This window comes from Hemiscyllium ocellatum, chromosome 1 (genome assembly GCF_020745735.1).
Source record: "Hemiscyllium ocellatum isolate sHemOce1 chromosome 1, sHemOce1.pat.X.cur, whole genome shotgun sequence".
In the NCBI taxonomy this organism is placed as follows: Eukaryota; Metazoa; Chordata; class Chondrichthyes; order Orectolobiformes; family Hemiscylliidae; genus Hemiscyllium; species Hemiscyllium ocellatum.
Window position 1 is genome coordinate 106,250,995 of NC_083401.1, and position 15,804 is coordinate 106,266,798.

A 15,804-nucleotide genomic window follows, 5' to 3' on the forward strand; every position below is an offset into this window, starting at 1 on the left:
GAAGCTGACCAAACAGATGGATGAGGGTAAAGCAGTTGATGTGGTGTACATGGATTTCAGGAAGGGGTTTGATAAGGATTCTCATGGTAGGCTATTGCACAAAATACGGAGGCATGGGACTGAGGGTAATTTAGCGGTTTGGATCAGAAATTGGCTAGCTGAAAGAAGACATGATTTGGAGATGCCGGTGTTGGACTGGGGTGTACAAAGTTAAAAAATCACACAACACCAGGTTATAGTCCAACAGGTTTAATTGGACGCACACTAACTTTTAGAGCGACTGTCACCTGATGAAGGAGCGTCGCTCCGAAAGCTAGTGTGCTTCCAATTAAACCTATTGGACTATAACCTGGTGTTGTGAGATTTTTAATTTTGAAAGAAGACAGAGGGTCATGGTTGATGGGAAATGTTCATCCTGGAGTTCAGTTACTAGCGGTATACCGCAAGGATCTGCTTTGGGACCACTGCTGTTTGTCATTTTTATAAACAACCTAGATGAAGGCTTAGAAGGATGGGGTAGTAAATTTATGGATGACACTAAGGTTGGTAGAGTTGTGGATAGTGCCAAGGAATGTTTTGGTTACAGAGGGACATAGATAAGCCACAGAGCTGGGCTGAGAGGCGGCAAATGGATTTTAATGTGGAAAAGTGTGCGATGATTCACTTTGGTAGGAGCAACAGGAATAAAGAGTACTGGGCTAATGGTAAGATTCTTGGTAGTGGTAGATGAACAGAGAGATCTCGGTGTCCATGTACATAGATCTCTGAAAGTTGCCACTCAATTTGATAGGGTTGTTAAGGCATACAGTGTGTTAGCTTTTATTAGTAGAGGGATTGAGTCTCGGAGCCATGTGGTCATACTGCAGCTGTACAAAATGCTGGTGCGGCTGCACTTGGAGTATTGCGTACAATTCTGGTCACCGCATTATAGAAAAGATGTGGAAGCTTTGTAAAGGGTTCAGAGGAGATTTATTAGGATGTTGGCTGGTATGGAGGGAAGGACTTACAAGGAAAGGCTCAGGGACTTGAGGCTGTTTTCATTAGAGAGAAGGTTGAGAGGTGACTTAATTGAGACATACAAGATAATCTGAGGGTTAGATAGGTTGGACAGTGAGAGCCTTGTTCCTCAGACGGAGATGGCTAGCAAGAGGGGACATAGCTTTAAATTGAGGGGTGATGATATAGGACAGATGTCAGAGGTAGTTTCTTTACTCAGAGTAGAAGGGGCATGGAATGGCCTGCCTGCTGCAGTCGTAGACTCGCCAACCTCAAGGTTTTTAAAATGGTCATTGGATAGACATATGGGTGAAAATGGAACAGTGTAGGTTAGATGGGTTCAGATCAGTTTCTCAGGTCGGCACAACCTTGAAGGCCTAAGGGCCTGTACAGCGCTATAATAGTCTATGTTCTATTTTGTCATTCTCCATGATAATTTCTTCGGTGTCTGCTTCTAAGGGACCAATGTTTACTTTAGCTACTCTTCTTTTTTATACAGCTGTAAAATTCTTAAAATTCTTTTATTGCTTGCTAGTTTATTTTTTCCCTTTTTATCAAGTCTTTGTTGGTGTCCTTTGCTATTTCTAAAACACTCCAAACTCTCAGATTTACTACTATTGTTTGCAACATAAGCCAATTCACTAAATATTACACAATCATTTCAAAGACAAATTTTAGAGACAACCTTCGTCAATTGGCAATCATAGATGATGATTAAAGTCTCTCACAATTACTACATTGCTTTTAAATAAAAAAAACAAGCTTCAGTAATTTCTTATTTAATGCTCAGTTCAATAGTAAAAATATTGTAAGAGCTTTTTTCTGATTTATGCTGTCAATAATCTTAATCCACACAGATTCTACTTCATGATCTTGTGTCATCCTCGATTATCAAGGTTAATCCTCTTCTTTTGCCATTCTGCATGTTTTTTGAAATACTATGCATCCTGGAATATTTATTTCCCAATCATGTCACTGGAGATATGAAGTGGAACTCTGCCCAAGGGAGGCAGAGTTTTGAAGGACTTGTGGCTGCATGTGCTGTTATGTGTACTAAGGGAACAGCCAGTACATCCATGAGAATTATTCTTATTGCATAACTTATTTGCAGTTTAATTTGTAGTTTTTATTGAAAATAATTTGCCTATTATTCAAGAGGAAGATATTGGTTTTGGCTTGCTTGTTAAAGTACGAGTTATAAAATGTGAAATCCTGGCCATTAAGCTCCTCTGATAAGGTTGTTTGATAAATGTATTTTTTTAAGATATTGGTCACCATGGGGATCAGAACAGTATTGATACTAGATGTGTCTTTATTACCATATGAAACATGAAGTGAACAAAGCATACACCAAATTACTCCATCAAAGCCCCTAATAATTGTTAACATTAAGTATACCTGTGAGAGAACCATCTCAACTTGTCTGGTCCCCACATCACTTTAGAGTGGATATTATGCCTGGTACCTTGCCATTTTAGATAAATAATTGAAAGCTTATGCCAGGAAATGATAACCAAAATCAATATACAAGGCAAAAACATCAAAAACTAAAAATCTAACCATACATGACAGATTTTCACATGAAATTTGTGAAAGTTATTATGTAATGACATACGGCTGTTTTGATATGTTTTAACGTGGCTTGGAAGAGAACTTGCAAATGCTGGTGCTCCCATGTATCTTTTGCCCTTGTCCTTGTAGGTGATATGGTAATGGTTTTGGAAGATTCTATCTAAGAAGTGTTAGTGAATTTTTGTAGCGTACTTTGTGGACAGTACACACTGCTGCTACTGAACATTAGAGGGAGTGAAAGTTTGGGAGTGCGACGCCAAACAAGAGGACTGCTTCGTCCAGATAGTTTCAAGCTTCTTGAATGCTGTTAGGAAATATTCCATCACACCCGACTTTTGCTTTATAGATAGTGGACGGGGTTTAGGGAGTCAGGACACAAATTACTTGCTGCAGTACTCATAGCCTCTGACCTGCCCTTGTAGCCACAGTATATTTTGTATGTGTGTACATATTTTATACACATGTATGGCAGCTGAAAATGTGTTGCTGGTTAAAGCACAGCAGGTCAGGCAGCATCCAAGGAATAGGAAATTCGACGTTTCGGGCCAGAGCCCTTCATCAGGCTCTGGCCCGAAATGTCGAATTTCCTGTTCCTTGGATGCTGCCTGACCTGCTGTGCTTTAACCAGCAACACATTTTCAGCTCTGATCTCCAGCATCTGCAGACTTCACTTTTTACATATGTATGGCAGTCCAGTTGAGTTTCTGATCAGTGGTAACCCCAAGGATATTGATAGTGCGATGTAGTGATGATAATGTCATTGAATGTCAAGGGTTAGATTCTCTCTTTTTGAAGGTGGTCACTGCCTCATGTGGTGCATGAATGTTCCCTGCTACTTGTCAGCCTTAAACCGAGGTATCATCCAGGTTTTGCTGAATTCAGATATGAAGTGCTTCAGTAACAAAGGAGTCATGAATGGTGCTGAACATTATTCCAACAACAGCAAAAATCCCACCTCAGACCTTATGATGGAGAAAAGGTTATTAATGAAGCAGCTGAAAATGATTGAGCCTGGGACACTACCCTGAGGCACTCCAGACTCTAGAAATGCAAAGTTAATGTTCAGAGGTGTGTCAAAATTCATCTGAACAGGTTGATGTAAAAAAAATACATACACCCTGAGGGACACCTGCAGTCACGTCATGGAAGTCAGTTATCTCAGCTTCCAGAACCACCACCACCACCTCTCCCACTCCCTTTTAGCTTTTAAAGTATACTTTTAGCTTTTCTAAATTGGATTATTTTAGTGTTATTTAACCTATTTTAAATGATCATCAGAAATTAAATGATGTCAATTGGCAAAGTCTGGTATGTTCTCTTACTCACCTGTCTGATTGTATCTCCCTCTTGGTTGCTGACAGTGATCGTCTTGTCTTCGCTACCCAGTGCAAGCAGGTTCTGGGAACTCCAGCAACCACAAGTAATCCGTTTTGTATGCTTCCCTGAGAGGTTGGTGAGGAAGGAGAAGTAAAAGATTAATTCTTGCTGGAATGAATACAAGACACCACTCAGTGAAAGAGTGGTTTTACACACTATCATTATCACCTTTGGTACATCTAAATTGCCCAGACTAATGATTGTAAGGGTTGACAGAGCAGGACTGGGCCACAAGGTACCAATTGTCAGCATCATCCTAATTAAAGAAATCCAGGAAAATAAAATGGAACATGAAAAAATGCTCCCTTTATGAAAAACAATACTGAAACTTGCATTTCCCAAGCCATTGGGACTGTAAAAATCAAACAGATGAAGTCAATATTCAGAGTACATATTCCTTCTTTTCCTAGTCTCATCCTGACTTTATCATTCACAGCTTTACATCTCTCAAGGTAGAAGCATTTGAGGAACTCACAAATGGCATAGGAAGTTACAACCATGTTATAAAATGAACAAATCACTGGGTTGACAGCACTTAAACATGACATGGATTTTACCGCATACTCACTGGATTGCTACTCCACAAATTAGGTAATGTAACTTTAAGATTAATTGTTTGCCTTGTTGTAATTTCTTTTACTTATTTGTTCAAGTGCATGTGGTCTTCGTTGACCAAGCTATCATTTATTTCCCAAACATAACTGCTTGGGAGAAATTGTAGCGATCGGCCTTCTTGTAGCACTGCAGTACTTCGAATGCAGGGATACATAATATGGTATTAGAAAGGGAGTTCCATGTTTTGATCCTGCAGCAATTAAGGAACAGTGATATAGTTCCAAGACAGCCTGATGTGTAACTTGCAAGGGATGTGCAGGTGCTGACATCCCCATGTATATGCTGCTCTGGTCTTTCTAGGTTACAGAGTTTGCAGGTTTGAAAGGTGCTTTGAAAGTGGCCTTGCTGAGTTACTGCAATGTACCTTGTAGATGGTACACAGTACTGCCACAGTGCAGCAGTGATGAAGGGAGTGAATGCTGAAAATAGAGGATAGGTGTCATTCAAGCAGGATGGTATATCCTAGATGATATCAAACGTTTTGAATTTTGGTTGGCTGCACCCATTCAGGCAACTAGGGAGTATTTTATGACATACCTGCCTTGTTGATGGTGGATAAGCATTGGGAAGGCAGGGTGTGACTTACTCGATAGGATTCCTTGCCTCTGACTTGCTCTCGCAGCCACAGAATTTGTATGGCTAGACTAGTTCAGTTTTTGGTAAATGGTAACTCCCAGAATGTTGACAGTGGGGGTTCAGTGATGATAATTTGATTGAATACCAAATGATAATTGCTAGATTGTCTCTTGTTGGAGGTGGCCAATATCTGGCACTTTGTCATTGTGAATGCTTTCTGCCACCAATCAATCCAAGCTATTCAGATATTGCTGTACTTGCGCATGCACTGTTACAGTGTCTGAAGACTTGACGATAGTGCTGAACATTATGCAATTATCAGCAAATATCCCCACCTGACATCATGGTAGAAGGAAGATCAGGGCACTACCCTGAGGTTCACCTGCTATGATGTTCTTAGATGGACCTCAAACAACCAAAACCATCTCTTCAAGCTCAAAAAAGTTTTTACCTTGCCCCACATTTGCCCCCAGGCAATTGACCATTTGCTAGGTTGTGAGTATTGTGCTTTGTTATATGAATGCTGTAGCACCAAAATAACTAGGCTAGGGGCATCTCTTGAGCTGCAGCACAAGTCTCTAGTCTTTATGCAAGAAAATATTGTCAGGCCCCATAGCATTTACTGTATCCTGTGTCTTGATATCAGATAGAATAAACGGAATTGTTTAAAGACTGGCAACCGTGATGCTTGGAATGTCAGGAGTCTGAGATGGGTCATCCACTCTCCCCTTTAAGTTAAAAATTGTTCAGCACTCTTCATGACTCCTCTGGCACTGAAGCAGTCCATTTTCAAACACAACAAGATCTGGACAATATCCAAGTCTGGGCTGACAAGTGATAAGTAATACTCTCAGCACACAAACGCTAAGCAATGTCCATCTCCAATAAGAGATCATCTAAACACGGTCCCTTCACATTTAATGGTGTTACCATCACCAACTTTCCCCACTATCAACATTCTGAGGTTTACCATTGATCAGAAACTCAACTGGACTCACCAAATAAATAGTGTCTACAAGTATCTTAGGTCAGAGTAAAAAATGAGGTCTGCAGATGCTGGAGATCACAGCTGAAAATGTGTTGCTGGTCAAAGCACAGCAGGCCAGGCAGCATCTCAGGAATAGGGTCAGAGGTCAGAGGCAAATAAATCACCTCTTAACTTCCCACAGCCTGCCCATTACCTACAAGGTCAGGCAGCACCTGCTCCTTGGTTGCTGCCTTACTATTCATGCTTTTCCAGCACCACATTCTTCGACTCTGATCTCCAGTATCTGCGGCCCTCACTTTCTCTGACTTTCTACAAGGCACAAGTCAGGTGATGGAATACTCCTCACTTGCCTGGACTGCAGCTCCAACAACACTCAAGTGGCTTGACACCAACCAGGACAAAGCAGCCCGTTTGACTGGCACCACATCCACAAACATCTACTCCCTCCACCAGCCATGTTCAATGGTAGTAATTTGTACTATCTACAACATCTACTGCAGAAAATTGTCGAAGATGCTTAGACAGCACCTTCCAAAACCATGACCACATCCATCTAGAAAGACAAAGGCAGGAGATGCATGGGAAAATCGCCACCTTCAAGTTCCCCTCCAAGCTACTCAGCAACCTGATTTGGAAACATATGGTCATTCCTTCATTATTGTAGGGTCAAAGCCTGGAAATTCCCTCCCTAAGGGCATTGTGGATCTACCTACAGCACGTGTATTGCAGAGATCAAGAGGCAGCTCACCACCAGCTTCTCAAAGTCAGCAAGAGATGGGCAATGCATGCTGGCTAATCAGCGACCCCATGTGCCACAAGTGAATTAAAACAAAAAGCTTCAACCTAGCATATGCAAAATGTGCTGGGATTCCCCCATCATTAAGGATGGAAATATTTACCAATCAAAAGAGAACAAATCCTTGAAATGTGTAATTATGGTCTTATCACATATACTACCCCAAATTGGAAATATAATGCCGTTCTTATCTTTTTGGGATGAGGTTCCAGGATTAAACATAAGTTTAATTCTCCATTGCAATTTCAGGCTTGTTATTGTTGGGAACTAGAAATTTTCCTTACACTGATACTTCAAAATGATGCATCAATGTGCTGCCTGAAGCATGCCAAAAATGAAAATCAGTAAGAGATAATTTCCTGTTCCATCCTAAATACATCTAGCTTCTGTTTCATGGAAACGATTGATAGAGAATTTGAAAGAAAAATAGAGTGTAAAACACTTCTGATTTGATCTTTGATGATTACTGCTCTGACATGGAGCTTCATATTTCAAAAGCACAAATTAGAAACTTGGCCCATAATGATTGGAAAATCTCACAAGCAAGTTGGCTCATTGGAGGATATCCAGCAGTTCTGCCTGATGAAAACCAGGAAGTTCAACTTAAAATTTTAAACAATCCTTAGCCAAGGTTAAGTTTGCAATTCAGCAGTTAGTTAGTTCTCAGTACACCAATGACTTAACCCAATTACATGACAAAGGGAATTTTATGTTAAAGGGTTCACACATTCAAATGAACCTTGATTATCTGAAGGACATGGGCGGGGAGTATTTTGTTCAGTTAATCAAATGCTGGATAATCGAGTGCCAGGTAACAGTTAGCCAAGCATCGGGACCTTGCAATCTTGTTTGGATAATCTGAAATTTGGTTAATCAAATGCTGGATAATAGACGTTCCTCTGTATAAATGACATTTCAGAATTTTGATAGGAAATGTGTTAGTAACATGAAACATTGCTTCAGACTAATTGCTTTTAGAGGTTTCAAAATACAATGGATCTAAAGAAAAGCGCACCAAGGTAAGTGATGCTTACTCACCGAGAACTGGAACTTTGCGAGAGGTCTGTAAACTATAAACAAGCAGATTTCCTTTGGTTGTTCCAACAGCAAGCAATGATCCTGCTTTTGACCACATCAGAAATGACATCTGATCCCTGATAAAAACACATTACAAGCATGAATTATTAAATTGGGTTGGTGAGGGTAAGAGCAAGGGGTGTTATTAAAGCATTTGTAATTTTACATGGCGAGAACATCCTTAGTATTCTGAAGAGGAATCATTAACTGGACGTTAACTCTATTTCCCTCTCCATAGAGGCAGCCAGATCTTCTGAGTTTCAGACTTTCAGCATCCGCAGTATCTTAAATATCCTCTACTTGTAAAGTGCTCACTTTTATGCTTAGACAAATTCTTGCTGTTGTTGAAATAGCTACAATAAGTAGTTTCCCAGATACAAAAAAAGAGCTCGAGAGACAAAATGCAACTGTTTGCGCTTCAATAGGTGAAATTGATAATATCTTTGCTTAAAGAATGTTGGTTCAAACATGCCTACAACACTTTTTGTCTTTCATGGGATCTGAATGGTAGTAAGTCCTTGCAGAAAATCAATCCACTTAATGCTGTTATTTTTATGTTGTTGATAAAGTATTGTCAGCATAATCGTTTATTGTTACTCGTTTCACTTGAACATTGCTTGACAGTCTTCCAGTTCTGTTCTGCTCACATGACCTTTCCATCAGCACTTCTGCTCTCTCCTTCAGCCATTCTTTTCACCCACCCCACTGCCCTCCGTTTCTGGCATCCTTGCTTTCTGTCATGACTCCTAGTCTTCTTCTATCTGCTACCCAGGTCTTGCAACTTGCAACCCCCAATGCACCCTGCCCATGATCCTCATATCTCATTACTCCCTGGGCCTTGCCTACGCCAAAAACCAGCAATGCTTTCCACTCTTGATCTGATCCCTAGTCTCATCGCTCAGCACATCTTTAGATTAGGTCCTGGGCCAGTTCCTGCACTCTCTAACTACCGCCACTAGATGGAGCCTGGTCAATGTAAATAGATTAAATGGTGGGTATTTTTTAAAATTGCATTTCAACAGCTAGTTAGTTCTCAGTACACCAAAGACTTAACCCAATTACATGACAAAGGGAATTTTATGTTAAAGGGTTCACACATTCAAATGAACCTTGATTATCTGAAGGGCATGGGCGGGGAGTATTTTGTTCAGTTAATCAAATGCTGGATAATCGAATGCCAGATAACATTGTTAGCCAAGCATCGGGACCTTTCAATCTTGTTTGGATAATCTGAAATTCGGGGATTCAAATGCTGGATAATAGAGGTTCCTCTGTATAAATGACATTTCAGAATTTTGATAGGAAATGTGTTAGTATCATGAAACATTGCTTCAGACTAATTGTTTTTAGAGGTTTCAAAATACAATGGGTCTAAATAAAAGCGCTGAAAATGTGCTGCTGGTTAAAGCACAGCAGGTTAGGCAGCATCTAACGTCGAATTCCCTATTCCTGAGATGCTGCCTAACCTGCTGTGCTTTAACCAGCAACACATTTTCAGCCGTGATCTCCAGCATCTGCAGACCTCATTTTTTACTAAATAAAAGCGCACCAAGGTTAGTGATGCTTACTCACCGAGAACTGTAACTTTGCATACCTGTACTTTTATTTTAAGATATAGTTATGAATTTGATCTTTAAAGATATTTCAGCTAGGAATACATGGTTCTGCATTTGTTAGGTACTCGACTTGAGCTTTACCCTATTTCTTTCCAAATGATAAATATCCCAAGGAAACTGATTAGATCTTTAACATTTATATCTAAGAAAATCTCTCATGCATTTAAAGTTGTTTCACTTAAAAGTTGTGATTTTCAGGAACTACAACTTCAGTGAGGATTTACTGCAGCTGGTTAGGCCAGCATTTATTGCTTATTTCTTATTGCCCCAGTGAAGGTGATGGTGAGCCACCTTCTTGAACCATTGCAGTCTTAAGAGGTTGAGGGGCACCCACAGTGCTGTAAGAAAAAGAATAGAACAGCAATACAGTTCCAAGTCAGGTCAGTGAGTAGCTTGGAGGAGAACTTACAAGTGGTGGTGTACCCATGTACCTGCTACCCTTGTCCTTCTGGAGGGTACTGATTGCGGGTTGGCACCTTGGCAAGTTACTTGGCAAGTGCATCTGGAGATGATACACAGAGCTGCCACTGTGAATCAATGGTGGAGGCAGCAAATGATTAAGGTAGTTGCTGAGGTGCCGATCATATGGACTACTTTGTTATGGATGGTTTCAAACTTCTTGCATTAATTGGAGCTACACTCGTCAAGGCAACTGGGGTGACTCCTGACTTGTACTTTTCAGATAGTGGACTGTTATTGGGGAGTCAGGACATGAGTTACTCACTGCATAATATCCAGTCTCCTGAGCCACTCTTGTTGCTAAACTCCTGAGACAATCCAGTTCAAGTTATGGTCAATGTTAAACTCTCAGATGCTGATAGTGGGTGATTCAGTCATGATAATGGTGCTGAAGATCGGAGGAGACGGTTAGATTCTCTCTCTTGTTAGAGATGCCATTGCATGGTACCTGTTTGGCACAATGGGGGAGGTAGTGATGTACTGGTAAGTCACTGGACTAATAACCCAGAAGCTCACCTTAATATTCTGGTGACATGGGTTAGAATTCCACCACAGCAGATGGGGAAAACTGAATTCATTAAAATATCTGGATTAAACAGTTAGCTCATTAGTAACCACTTAATGACTGTTGGTTGCCATAAAAACACTTCAGATTCACTAATTAGATTAGATTAGATTAGACTTAGATTAGATTTACAGTGTGGAAACAGGCACTTCGGCCCAACAAGTCCACACCGACCCGCCGAAGCGCAACCCACCCATACCCCTACATTTACCCCTTACCTAACACTACGGGCAATTTAGCATGGCCAATTCACCTGACCCACACATCTTTGGACCGTGGGAGGAAACCGGAGCACCCGGAGGAAACCCACGCAGACACGGGGAGAACATGCGAACTCTACACAGTCGCCTGAGTCGGGAATTGAACCCGGGTCTCAGGCGCTGTGAGGCAGCAGTGCTAACCACTGTGCCGCCCACAAATGTGCTTTAGGGAAGGGTATCTGCCACTCTTGCCTGGTCTGATACACATGTGACTCCAGATCCACAGCAACATGGTTGACTGTTAACAATCCTCTGGGCAATAAATCCTGACAGCTCCATTGTATTGTAATGGCACCCTCCATTATTTTTCTGAGAGCAGACTAATGATAGGGTAGATGCAGGATTGGGTTTGTCCTGCTTTTTGTGGGCAGTACATAAATGTCAATGTTATAACTGTAGCTGACAAGGGGCATGGCCAGTTCAGGAGTGCAAGTAGTCAGTGGAAAGTAATGCTGGTCCCAAGTTGCTGTCTAGGTCCATCAGTCTTGCCCTCAGTCGTTTCTTGGTATCACCTGGAGTGAAATGATTGACTTCAGACTGGCATCTGTGATGTGAATTTTTTTCATGAGAAGGCTTGGAATCACCCACTTGACAATTCTGAATGAATATATTTGCAAATGTTTTCAGGCGAAACAGAGGATTGCAGATGCTGGAGATCAGAGTCAAGATGAGAGTGGTGCTGGAAAAGCACAGCAGGTCAGGCAGCATCAGAGGAGCAGGAAAATTGAGGGAAACAAGACAACTGGTGAAATCCACACCGACGCCCTGGGGGTGAAGGGTCCCAAGGCGGAAGATGAGATGTTCTTCCTCCAGGTGTCGGGTGGTGAGGGAGTGGCGGTGGAGGAGGCCCAGGACCTGCATGTCCTCAGCAGAGTGGGAGGGGGAGTTGAAATGTTCGGCTATGTGGGGCAATGAGGTTGATTGGTATGGGTGTCGTGGAGATGTTCCTTAAAGCACTTTGCGAGAAGGTGTCCTGTCTCCCCCATGTAAAGGAGACCGCACTAGGAGCAATAAATGACATGTGTGGAAGTGCAGGTGAAACTTTGGTGGATGTGGAAGGCTCCTTTGGGGCTTTAGATGGAGGTGAGGGAGGTGGTGTGGACACAGGGTTTGCAATTCCTGTGGTGGCAGGGGAAGGAGTCAGGAGGGGAGGATGGATGGGGGGCGTGGACCTGACCAGATAGTCACGGAGGGAACGGTCTTTGTGGTAAGTGGATAGGGGTGGGAGGGAAATATATCCCAGATGGTGGGATCCATTTGTAGGTGGCGGAGATGTCGGCTAACTATACCTGTTTTTTGTGACTAGCTGTGGCTTAATCTGGTCAGGTCTACTAAGCCCACATATCGTCATCAAAAGACTACCCGAAGGCTAGCCAAGGAAAGCATTGTGCTGGAGCTTTTCCTTCACACGTGAAATAACTAAGTAAAAGTGGGAATTGTTCAATAAAGATGGAGTGCTGACTTTGATTTATATATTTGTGTTTGTTCTGTTGAGTACTGAACTTTGTCATACTCATTATCATTCGAGAACCTGAACTTAAAGAGGTATTTTCTCTTTAAAATTATTTGTTTAATTGTCGACCATCATTCACGACTGAGCAAGCAAGACTGCAAATGCTTTTTATCAGATCTGTTTTTGTGGGATTACTTGGCTCTGTCTGCAGCATGCTGCTTCTGCTGTTTAACATGCACGTAGTCCTTTGTTGTAGCTTCACCTGGTTGACATACTTTTTTTTTTACAGCTCCGCATGTTCTGAAGAAAAGCCATATTGACTCAAAATGTTAACTCTTGCCTCTCTCTCTCCATAGATATTGCCATTCCTATGGAGGTTCTTTTGCATTCTGTCTTCATTTATATTATATCCTGCTCCTTGGATGATGCCTGACCTGCTGTGCTTTTCCAGCAACACACACTCAACTCTGCTCCCCAGCATCTGCAAACCTCACTTTCTCCCTGTCGTCATTTATATGCCTGTTGTTGTTACTGGCACGCCCTACTGCACTCCCTATCCTGGATTCCTTACCAACCAGCTTCCTGGGTGTATCTTCTTCACAAGGACTTGCAATTCAAAATGGCTGTAACAGTTATTTTCCCAGGGGCACTTAGGGAGAACATTAAATGCTGGCCTTATCATTAATGCTCCCACTCCGTAAGTGGGAAGAAAATGTATTTCTTGTTTGCATATTCTATACAAGAGAGAATGCATTATCACAAGAATTATTAAAGCTCTGTAAAACACAATACCAAATACTGTATTACTCCAGAGCCAATCATCATGTTCTGAAAAATGAAAATAAGTTTCCGATAGATCACAGCATAAGTTCTAGTAGAGTACAAAATGTCATGACCAATACATTAAGTCTGTTCCATTAAACTATGCTGAAATATGAACTCTTAAAAATTAATATGATTCAACACTAGCTTTACTGATATTAAACTTGTTATACCAGAAATAAATTCCTAGCAATTTCAGGAAATTCATTTCAGGAAAAGTGGCTGGTAAACTACATTAACTGTAATAAATCTGTTCGAGTCTGCCATACTTAAAAGGAATATTCACCTGAGACATTATTTAATGATAAAGGCTACAGTTCTATTTTATTAACAATAAGAGATTAAATACATTATTGGATAGAAATTTAACAACATATTTTCTTTATCTCAAGGACTGGTAGAGTAACATTTTGTTTGAAATATTTATTTAGCATCCAGATGAGCCCTTGGCAAAGACAGAAATCTTAAAAATAGCATTCCTGGTTCATATAAAAATGAGGCAGTCAGTTAGTTAAAAACGATAAAACATAGAACAGTATAGCACAGCAGAGGCTCTTTGGCCCTTGATGTTTTGCCGACCTTTTATCCTAAGATCAATCTAACCTACATACCCTACATTTTACAATCATCCGTGTGCCTACCCAAGAGTCCCTAATGTATCTGACTCTATTACCACTGTTGGCAGTGCATTCCATGCACCTACCACTGTCTGTGTAAAGAACCTACCTCTGACATCTCCCCAAACCTTTATCCAATCACTTTAAAATTATGCCCCCTTATGGTAGCCATTTCCACCCCGGGAAAAAGAGCTTCCACATCCTTCCTATGAGGCGACCAGAACTGACCACAATATTCCAAGGGCTCTATAGAGCTGCAGCATAACCTCACAATTCTTAAACTCAATCCCTCTGCTAATAAAAGACAACTCACCATACGCCTTCTTAACAACCCTATCAACTTGGGTGGCAACTTTGAGGGATCTATTGACATAGACCCGAAGATGTTACATGAAAGAATAATTGTGTAAGTCTGTAACTGTTAGCTCACCTCATACCACAGTCCAACTGTGTAGTTTTATGCGTGTTTGCATCCCATAAGTAAATGGCATTTGATTTATCAGAAATCACAGCCAAGGCATCTCCATCTTTATCCCAGTCCATAGAAACACAAATTCTAGAAAACACATAATAACAAAATAAAAACCCAGGTTTACTCTTGTAATTTTAGCTTTATAATTTTTGATTCTTTTTCTCAGAAGTCATCTGTTAAACTTTTCAATTATAAAACTTTTGTATTTATTTGCCCAATTGATCAATAAATGCATAAATTATTTTATAAATATCTTGCTAGAATGGTTACAAAGTGGACCACTACGAGTAATCAAATTTGAAGGAAAAATTTAAAAAGGTAATTGTAATAAATTAAATTGCGCATTTTACGACTTGATAACTGGGCATGTAGAATACTTCTTTTTCTTCATACCCTGGTAGGTTAATTTCATTTCTTTTATGTCCATGGCGATCAAAGATTTTCACTGTATGGTCAGACCTAAGGCAAACAAACAAGACTCCAGTCAACTTTAAAGCAATAATGTGCAATTTCTTAAAAAAATTTAAATTATTCAGGAACAATTACAGGCTAATTGTATTTAATCGTCAGAGACTTATGCATCTTTGCTTTTACTTTTATTTCTACAACAATAGTAAAATCAAAAATAATGGGGGGTATAGCATTTTATTTCTGCTGTTAATCAATTAAAGGATATAGTTGCATTGTTACGACATAGGGTTAATCCTTCTGCTAATTTAAACCAGACACACAAAAGCTCACCTTGTGCTGTAATCTGTTAAATTGAGTGGCAAAGAGCTATCCCAAATTTCACATTTAAGTCCAAAAGAGAACATTAAACAACAACTATTTACAACGCCTTTCTCTTAAAAGATCTATCTTTACCTCCCACTCAACAATACTGGTCTGATATGTTCCCTCTTAAATTTACAGCAAATCAATTTTCAAACCCTGTCATCTTCAGATGTAGAACTTTCTCTGTAGATTCCTCTAGGTTGTCTTCGGTCTTCTGCTGCACAACTTACTTATTGACAGATGCCTTTCAGGGAGCTATTCTGTTGGTGCTTGGCTGCTCTTTGCTGTTTTCCCAACTGTTCAAAATACCCGATTTTATATACCCCAAAACATCAGACCGACTCATTGATTTGATGTCATCCAAAACAGTATCTGGGGTATAATTTAAACTGATTTGCTGAATTTGAATTTGTTGTGTACCACGACAATGCAGCTCCAGCTATTTGTTATGCAACCAAATATTACATTTGTAAACTTTACAGTACACTGTGCCAGCCAGGCATTTCAGCTTCCTAAAAGGTAGAGTACACGTCTACAACTTCAAAACAGTATAAAAGCAACGAATGCTGGTTATGAAGCAATCCATTTCTTAAAAAACATCAAGATATGGGAAATAGACAGGAAAATGGCCCTAGTGTTGTTGGCATTTGTTGGATGGCAATTGCTAGGTATTTCTTCTTGGTTTCAAAAAAAAATTAGGAAAGTAGCTATAAACAATTTTCTAACAAATATAGAAGGCATGGTAAGTAAGTTTGCAGACGACACCAAA

At 40.4% G+C, this 15,804-nt stretch overlaps 1 protein-coding gene across 3 annotated transcripts in view; it reads right to left on the reverse strand.

Moving 5' to 3' along the window:
- wdr19 (WD repeat domain 19) overlaps positions 1–15,804 on the reverse strand; it is a 166,918-nt gene that overhangs the window by 130,469 nt on the left and 20,645 nt on the right. For all 3 annotated transcript variants that reach the window (XM_060824819.1, XM_060824812.1, XM_060824829.1), the window contains 4 exons: positions 14,655–14,720; positions 14,220–14,345; positions 7,959–8,074; positions 3,895–4,010 (listed from right to left, as the gene is read on the reverse strand). In XM_060824819.1, coding sequence (XP_060680802.1) covers positions 3,895–4,010; positions 7,959–8,074; positions 14,220–14,345; positions 14,655–14,720 — 424 coding nt within the window. The remainder of the gene's footprint in view (positions 1–3,894; positions 4,011–7,958; positions 8,075–14,219; positions 14,346–14,654; positions 14,721–15,804) is intronic.